This window comes from Nelumbo lutea, chromosome 6 (genome assembly GCF_056320005.1).
Source record: "Nelumbo lutea isolate HS-2025 chromosome 6, American lotus-T2T, whole genome shotgun sequence".
Lineage (NCBI taxonomy): Eukaryota > Viridiplantae > Streptophyta > Magnoliopsida > Proteales > Nelumbonaceae > Nelumbo > Nelumbo lutea.
The window spans coordinates 34,737,450-34,745,983 of NC_142689.1; the positions used below are offsets into that span (position 1 = coordinate 34,737,450).

Below are 8,534 nucleotides of genomic sequence, written 5' to 3' on the forward strand. Positions count from 1 at the left end.
TGTGTTTTTACCCATGACAAAAAATATTTTAATAGAGACTGTGTTTCAGATTTGAATTTCATGAAATAAATCCATGTGAAACGAGAATAATCATCTACAATTGTAAGAAAATAACAAGCTTCTGAATGGGTTTTAAAACGGTGAGGTCCCCAAATGTCACAGTGAATTAAATCACAACATGCACTAGAAGAAATTGAACTAATTGGAAAAGGTAGACGAGTGTGTTTAGCACGCGGACAAATATCACAAACATTATTGGTATCATAAATAATTTATGGGATAGATTTGGACAGTGCTTGAAGAGGAGTAGAGGATGGGTGCCCCAAGCGTTGATGCCAAAGAGAGGAGAAACGTCTGATGGAATTGGCTAGGTGGACATTCTGCTTGGGTTTGATATAATACAATCCATTATGTTGCTTGCCCAGGCCAATCATCCTCTTCGTAAGCACGTCCTGCACAATACAAAAATCATGAGAGAAGGTGACAAGGCATTTTAAGGCATGGGTGAGTTTACTGACCGAAATCAAATTGACTTTGAAATTGGGAACATGTAAGACACCATCAATAGTTAAATTAGGGGTTAATTGCATGGAACCAATTGAGTGAATAGTTGTTTTATCTCCATTAGGTAAGATCACAAAATCATGATTAGGTAATATATGAGCAGAAGTGGTAGGTTTATTATGTGGTGTGTAGCACCACTATCAACTATCCAATACAAATCTGTTGGAGAATCAGAGTGAGCAGCATAGCAAGTAAGTATCAGGAATACCTGTAGCATTCACAAAGGGCTGGATGTTACCATTATCTTTTTGTAGTAAAGCCATGAGTTGTTTGTATTCTTCATTGGTGAAGGTTGCAATTTCAAAGTTGGGATGTGAAGTTGGTGAAGCTGATGTATTGGCCTGAATGTTGTGGGTCGTGGGCTTCCCTGGTTTCACGATTTTGCCATGAAACTTGTGACCTACAGGAAAACCCTTGATGTAGAAGCAATCCTCAACTCTATGGCCTTGACGGTCACAGTAATTACACTTTAGATTTTTCTTTGAAGGAGTTCTCCCATAAGTAGAGCCTTGTTGTTTTGTTGTATCTTGAGTGATTTGCATGGCAAGATGACCTGGATTTATGTCGCGACGTGTTGGTGCCTCAGTTTGTCTTTCATGTTGTAGAACTAGTGCATGAACCTTGCGAGTATCTGGAAGAGGACTAATCATCATAATAGATCCCCGAACGGTTGCATATGACTCATTTAAGCCCATGAGAAATTGCATGACACAGTCATTTTCTTCTCTGTCAACTAACTGTTTCAACCCGCCACAAGTACAAGGAGGGGTCTGATATGATGACAATTCATCCCATAAGGCTTTGAGTTTTGTATAATAAATAGAAACAGATTGTTGGTCTTGCCTAAGTTGTGCAATTTCTTGTCGAATTTGGTAGATGAGAGAGTCATTACCTTGGGGGAATCGTTCATGGAGATCGTTCCAAACTTCTGTTGCTGTGTCGGCATAGGTAACACTCCCTGCAATGTCTGGATGAACCGAGTTTAACAGCCAAGACAACACCATGTCGTTGCATCGCTGCCAAGTGGGAAACTTGGGATCTGTGGGTTTGGGCGCTTTAATAGCACCTGTTATGAAGCCAAGTTTGTTCTTGGCGCTCAAACTAATACGCATGGCTCAACTCCATTGCCCATAATTGTATCCTTCCAAGGGTTTGGAAACCAAGACAAGTCCTGGATGATCCGAATGATGAAGAGTTAGGGGATCTGAAGGATCAATGGTATTTGTTGTGGATGAGGACTCAGCCAAGATTATTGGAATTGAAGAAAATGTGTGAAGAGTCACCAGGAACGATGCTCTGATACCATATGAAATAATAGAGAAGCAAATGAGGAAGACGTTTTTGTATGTGATTCACAATGAGATTACATGACTATTTATATACAGGTCACAGATACGTATTCTAGGAAACTAACTAATTGATTTACACTATCAACTCCTATATTTCCTCTTGACAGATAATCATAGAATAATTAGCTAATGACAGCTATCAGTTGATATCTTTCCTTCAATAATAGGTGATCCCAAATGACAAGACTTTGTTGAGTGGAATATATATGCATGGTTACAGGTAGAATACCTGCAAAAATGGTCTTTCCCGTTCCTAAACTTCCTTAAACACCCCTGGTCCTAGATCTCTTTAACTTTCCTCCAAAATTTTCAAACCAATTATCATTTAATTGGGTGGGATTAAATGGATCAATTGGATAGTACCAAAAAAAGTCATTAAAAAAAGGCTAGCTCATTGTTTAGAATTTAACATACATAGCAAAGCTTCAATAGAGAGAAAAAAAAAAATACTTCAAGTCTATTATTAATCAATCAACAACATTCAATAAAAATCAACATAAAACTACAATACATTTGATATTACACAAAATTCTTTCGAATAAAAGAACAAAACGGAATAATATAAGTCAAAAATTAAATAAAACTAAATTCAAATGACATAAGACAAGCATTATTTCGAAGACCCTTAATTACTAGCTTTTAATTTTCCATGGGAATATCATATTTCATAAAAGAAATGCACATTGGGTACCATAAGGTCAAAATTCAAACTTTACGGACATACATGTAGAGTTTTGATAATTGCTTTATACCTAAAAATTTCTACAAAATTGTCATCCCTAATTATTTTTTTGAATTTAAAAACTTTGACTAACTGATTAAAAGGGCTCTTTGGTAATATAATTCTAATTCAAGGAGGTGCAATACAATATTTGAAAGATGAATAATACATAGAAAATCGAAAACAAAGAAAAAAGAAAGTTGAATAATACCTTTTCTGAACAAAGAGTATGGACCAGTAGCGTCGTTAATAAATAAAGTAAAGTATTTTGTCCGACTCATGGTGACGTGGACAGGATTCGACTGGTGGGACATGAACAAGGAATACCCCATTAACGGTAATTAACAATTTGGCGGGAAGTTGGACTTGTGTGAACAGCTTTTCGTGCTTGGTGGGCCACTCCTTTGGAATTTTGGGTTCCCTTCGCACAATCACACTCGTACTTTCGGTGTTCACAGTGTCTGGACTGAAGAACCCCCCGAAACCTTATATAACTGTCACGACTCCCTCCGTTCTGCTCTACCCAATTAGTTCTTCACTGTACTACATTAATTGACGGCCTTCTTTTAAGACTTCTCAGTGGCTTGGTTTTCAGACAGTCAACCACTCGAATTTACCAAGTTTTATGAGGTTTTGGGTGGTTTTAGTTTCTTGGAATCGTAAGAGATTCCATTTTTGAAAGTACTAACTGCTTTTACTGGTGGGCTTCTTGTTAGGTGTTGTTTTCTTCTGTAACTGCTTTCTAACTTCTGAAAGCTTTGGGTTCTGGGTTCCTTCAGCAGTTTCATATTTTTTCTAAGGGTTGATTGATTGTTTGGGTGGGTGGGTGGGTGGGAGAAACTTCTGATTATACGGACGAAGTTGAATCTGGGAAGAATGATTCTGTCGTACAAGGGGTGCATCCTCTGGAAGTTCTACTCTGTTCTTGAGAAGAAGTTCTGCGTCGACAAAATCTATTATTTTTGGATCTTCCAAATCTTCAATAGATACAGCCTGGAGACTTAAGGTTAAGCTTTTGGAAATTTGGTTCTTCTAGCTGCGTCCACTCTTGCTCTTTTTGCTGTTTTCTGAGAGTCAGACTGTTTGTACAATTAGAAAATGGGAGGAACATCGCTACCGCCTGGCTTCAGGTTCCATCCCACTGATGAGGAGTTAGTGGGGTATTACTTAAAGAGGAAGATAGAGGGACTGGAATTCGAACTTGAAGTAATCCCAGTGATCGATTTGTATAAGTTTGATCCATGGGAATTACCAGGTAATCTTTAAACCTTTTGGGTGCTCAGAAAGTAAATAATTTACCAACTGTTCTTCATTCTTTTCAGCTCTTTTTCCATAAACTATGGTAATGGCAACTGAAGATAATGCTAATTTAGTTGTTAAAACTTAGCAAGTGTTACTTGTTCTGTCTCCAGTAGCTAACCTATTGACTGTCTTAATCAAAAAGTATATATAGGACTGGATTCTGCACATCAGTATCCTGCAACAAATGGTAGGAGAGAACAATTTGGTCCTCTGATGGTGATAAACCATATGGATTAGTTTAGTTATTCACCACAAGGATGAATTTTCCCTCATGGCTGAGTAACTCATTCTGAGCCATGCTAAGTTATTCAATCCATAAAACAGAAGCTGACTTTTGATTTGGTAGTAATGATCAACTTGATCGATTTCAAAGGTTGATATATTCAACCTTCTGGTTAGCCTAAGAATCACTCCTTAATCAGATAAACATTCCTGAACAACTCAGTCAGAAGTGGTTCAGGAATAATATCAGTGGGAATCTGAGTTGGGATATATATTTTGTGCCAAAAAGGTTCTACTTGTGGCTTTTCTTTTCTCTGTTAATAAACCAATTGACAATTAGCTCTTTTGTGGGCATGGGCATCTCACCTTTACTTCTAAAAAAATTGTTTCACATGTAGTTTCACATATTTTATCCATAATAAATTCCATGAAAACGAAAAGGAAACTACAAACAGAACCTTTTTCCATTAATAATATCTTTTTTGCTTTTGATTCATTCCTGGAGGATAATATAACAAATGATCCACTGTGCTGCAGACAAGTCATTCCTCCCAAAACGGGATATGGAGTGGTTCTTCTTCTGTCCCAGGGATCGGAAGTATCCTAATGGCTCACGTACAAATAGAGCCACTGTGTCTGGGTATTGGAAAGCAACTGGCAAAGACCGGAAAGTAGTATGCCAGTCTGCTGTGACAGGTCTCCGGAAGACCCTAGTTTTTTATCGTGGACGGGCCCCTCTGGGAGATAGGACAGATTGGGTGATGCATGAATATCGACTCTCTGATGATCCTTCTCATCAGGGAACATTCAGTTTTCAGGTATACTCAGAACTGTCACACATTGGGACAGTATCAGATACCCAGTTCACAAGTCTTAATTTTGACATATTAATACATACGCTTATTAAATTCTCCAGGGAGGTTTTGCTTTGTGCCGTGTAGTTAAGAAGAATGATCAGGGACTGAAGAATAAGGGAGATCTCCAAGGAGAACCCAGAGGCAAGAAGGTGGGAGAAACTTCTGTCACTGGAAAAATCACTCCCACAAGGTTGTTGAATGGTCTCTTGAGCAACACTAGTTCTTCAAACCCTGTTATGCCCCCTTGTGAAATTCCAACAATGACAGAGTTCAGTTCAGAAAATTTGAACAAGACCAATCCAATGAACATCTGGATCTCACCTGATCTAATTTTAGACTCCTCAAAGGTACTAGACTTCCACAGGAAACAACTTCGAAGGCCAAATTGACAATATACTTTATAAAAATTTTCTTCAACTTGTCCATCTTTTCGTACAGGATTACCAACAGGCACAAGTTGTAGCTGATTTTTTTCCCCACACTGACTTGCAAGGCTCAATATCGCCATGTCACCAGTCTGGTTCTGCAGGAATTTCTCCCACTTCATCGTACTCTAACTTCATAGAGGAAGTTGAGCCAATAGAAGATTTTGGTGGAATTAGCTGTCTGTCGTCATATACTGAGCCCACAATATACATGGGATTGTATGGAGATGAGGAAATGACATATCAGAGCTTTGAGCAGACAAATTTACTAAGTCCATACCCATTGATCAATGGTGTGACACTATATACAACATTTTCTAATGAGAGTGATTATAAAGATATTTGAAGCTTTTTTTTTCCTTTAAATATTGCAGGGCTAGAAGCTTGGAACCCAGCTCCAATTTGCAGACAAAGCAGCGGAGATGGGTCTTTATGGGATCCAAGTAGTCTATGGTTGCACGAGGACAACTTGGCGATTGTGATTTAAGAGCCTAACCTTAAAAGAGGTTGGCCCCTACTAGTTTATCCTGGTGTCTAGTTACGGGTTTACTACTACAGTAGTTAATAATCTGGAGTTGGATCTCCAAGACATCGCCTTTTAATGATTTTTCTTTTAGCAGAAAATTCCAAGTACCACCCCTTCTAGTATCTAAGCAAATCTCCCCAAGTCTCTATGACAAATGTGAACAGCCTATAGTCTATGTTCCTATGTAATAGTAATCAGACTATCTGAGAACCACTTGAAACTTGAAAGTTGTATTCTCTTTTTCCTTGTCAACATCTTGCCATTGGCAGATTAATTTGACAAGTCATATTTTTCGCAGTGTTGTAATGCAAAGGTCTAACTAAGTAGAAGTTTGTATGCTTAGATATGCTGGTATTTGATTATGGAATTGAAAATAACAGTTGGTCTTGGAGTGGGATCTCTAGGGCAACACCTTTTAATGTTTGTTCTTGGACTTGGAGTAATAGTTTAAAAGAACTTCTTCTTCAAGTAATCTTTAGGCTGCTGTTTGGAAACGATGCAAATGGACTGTAAATCCCGGTTCAGGGTAAATTTGCACTCTGGTTCACTTTTGCACTCGATTCTAAATACAGCCTTAAGTACAAATAAAAATCCCCAATAACAATCACAGCTATTGGATTTGTTTTCATTCCAAGGTATACACAGCTTGTCATCTCAGTTCTTGTGTAATAATAATAAAATTATCTTGCGTTAGACACTATTGTCTCTATTATTTATTCTTAATTGCATAAGTACATATCCTATTTTTTGGTAGAGGCTCTACTAATGCACGGTCTAGGAGGGACAGATGTACGTAGCCTTACCCTAGACATATACTAGTTGGAGAAAATATAATGTTTTACAAGATTTTTAATGAGTGGGGAAAAAACCTACATCATTGCAATGCCAATTTGAATTTACTTGAGTGAGATAAAGGTAAAATTGGTAAAATGCCAAAAAAATAAGACCAACACCAAGCAACTCTTGCACATGGTGTCCAGCCTTGGCCCTTGATTGACTAGTGGCGAAAGGTGAATGGAATATTGGACTGGTGGTGAAAGGTGAATGTTGGTAGCACCATATACAAAGTGTTTCATAAGTTTTATGTGAATGCTATGCATCACTCATGATATATCTGATACGGGGTGTATCGTATTATATCTTTAAATGTTGATATATCTATTTACAGGTATTCTCAGGAATTTTTTTATTAAATAATATGTATATATATAGCCCCATAGTACAGGGGAATGCATCTTGACCGTGAATTGATGCCAAATTCACGGGCGGAATGTGGTTTATAGGGGGAGAGGCCTAGTGGTGGGTGGGGCGCTGGAATTCAGAATTCTGCATCGGGTGTATCCGTACTTCTCCGTATTTTTTTTCTTTATTTAGATTTCCAAGGAAAAAAGAACACCCGTTCTTTCCACCTACCTCATTTTTTCTAAAAGAATCTTAATAAAATAATGTTTTAAAAACTAAATTGGAACTGAAACCTCTTTGACTACTGGTTTTTGGGTCAGCGGTTCAACTATCTGGTCTGAACGGATGATTCATTATAATTTAGAAATAAAAACATAATAATTAAAATAGAAAAAGACAAAATTGGTGTCCAGCTGGAATGAGTTGATGGTTCGACCATTCGGGTCAATGGGTCATTGACCAGATCAACAGTTTCAGGCAAAACTAGTTGCCTGAATGATTTTTGGATTGAACAGTCCGATCGATCAGCCAGATCAACGATGGTTTGAAAACCATGTAATAAAGGAACTACGCTCTTGAACTTTCAAGATTTCCTAGTATTAATACCACTTTAGTTTCCTCCCATTTAGGGATGTCAATGGGTCGGGTTCGGCACGTGTTTGCCTCACCCCTAACTTGAACCTAACCCGACCTGACTTAACCCGATGCCGACCCAACTCTACCCATAGCATTTCAGCATGTTTTGAAGACCTAAAATACATTAATTTAAGTTTGGAAATTGTTTTATAGATTTTAAAGTGTTACTTTTTCCATTTAAAAAAGAGGAAAATCATAATCAACATTTAATAAATCATAAAATTTAAGCTTATAAAGTTAGAAGTTTAAAAACTGCAAGAATACTTGATATATATGGAAGGTATTATGACCCGGTGGGGCAGATTAACCAAAACCTGAACTCGACTTGGGTCAAAGAATCAAAGCCTAACCCAACCCTAAAGCCAAATATACCTGACTCTAACCTGATCTGAATCCAATAAGAATTCATCATATTTTGATACAAATTCAAATATATTGTGAATATCTGATTTGATTTGAATTGTCATAAAAAACACTTGATGATATAATATAAGTAATATATATATATATAGAATATACACAATATATATAATATAATATTTCATAATTAATAGATCGGATTGGGGTTGTGGTGGATCAGATTGGATTATATTTAATTTGATCCGATCCGTCAACAAAATGGATCAGCTTTTATGACTTGATCCGATTTGTTAGGATAAAAGGTGTACGGAATTTGACCCTTACTAGATCGGATTTAGATTAAAATTAGATCTAATCGTAGAGGTGTAAATTGGGGTGTACTGCTTGCCA

At 37.3% G+C, this 8,534-nt stretch overlaps 2 protein-coding genes across 4 annotated transcripts; one reads left to right on the forward strand and one right to left on the reverse strand.

The window, feature by feature from the left end:
- Positions 1-245: 245 nt before the first annotated feature.
- Positions 246-1,911, reverse strand: LOC148848492 (uncharacterized). 2 transcript variants are annotated; one of them, XM_088949010.1, is made up of 3 exons: positions 1,457-1,911; positions 773-1,195; positions 246-452 (listed from the first exon to the last, which is right to left on the reverse strand). In XM_088949010.1, the coding sequence occupies exons 1-3, from the start codon at positions 1,674-1,676 to the stop codon at positions 409-411; spliced, it is 687 nt and encodes a 228-aa protein (XP_088805136.1). In that variant the 5' UTR covers positions 1,677-1,911; the 3' UTR covers positions 246-408. The 2 variants fall into 2 exon arrangements, with proteins under 2 accessions (XP_088805136.1, XP_088805137.1); XM_088949011.1 differs by having other exon boundaries at positions 274-452; positions 773-1,334; positions 1,457-1,658.
- A 1,555-nt stretch (positions 1,912-3,466) lies between these two features.
- Positions 3,467-6,385, forward strand: LOC148848493 (NAC domain-containing protein 71-like). Of its 2 annotated transcripts, XM_088948784.1 has the most exons (6): positions 3,502-3,640; positions 3,730-3,889; positions 4,696-4,976; positions 5,075-5,362; positions 5,454-5,733; positions 5,815-6,385. In XM_088948784.1, the coding sequence occupies exons 2-6, from the start codon at positions 3,733-3,735 to the stop codon at positions 5,925-5,927; spliced, it is 1,119 nt and encodes a 372-aa protein (XP_088804910.1). In that variant the 5' UTR covers positions 3,502-3,640; positions 3,730-3,732; the 3' UTR covers positions 5,928-6,385. The 2 variants fall into 2 exon arrangements, with proteins under 2 accessions (XP_088804909.1, XP_088804910.1); XM_088948783.1 differs by having other exon boundaries at positions 3,467-3,889.
- The last annotated feature ends 2,149 nt before the right edge of the window (positions 6,386-8,534 follow it).

Coding starts and splice junctions, on each gene's coding strand:
- LOC148848492 (XM_088949010.1), bottom strand. CDS start 1,676: ATGCGTATTAGTTTGAGCGCCAAGAACAAACTTGGCTTCATAACAGGT. Junction 1,196..1,456: donor CCATGAACGATTCCCCCAAG/GTAATGACTCTC, acceptor GTCCTCTTCCAG/ATACTCGCAAGGTTCATGCA. Junction 453..772: donor GCCCTTTGTGAATGCTACAG/GTATTCCTGATA, acceptor TGTATTGTGCAG/GACGTGCTTACGAAGAGGAT.
- LOC148848493 (XM_088948783.1), top strand. CDS start 3,733: ATGGGAGGAACATCGCTACCGCCTGGCTTCAGGTTCCATCCCACTGAT. Junction 4,977..5,074: donor AGGGAACATTCAGTTTTCAG/GTATACTCAGAA, acceptor TAAATTCTCCAG/GGAGGTTTTGCTTTGTGCCG. Junction 5,734..5,814: donor TCCATACCCATTGATCAATG/GTGTGACACTAT, acceptor TAAATATTGCAG/GGCTAGAAGCTTGGAACCCA.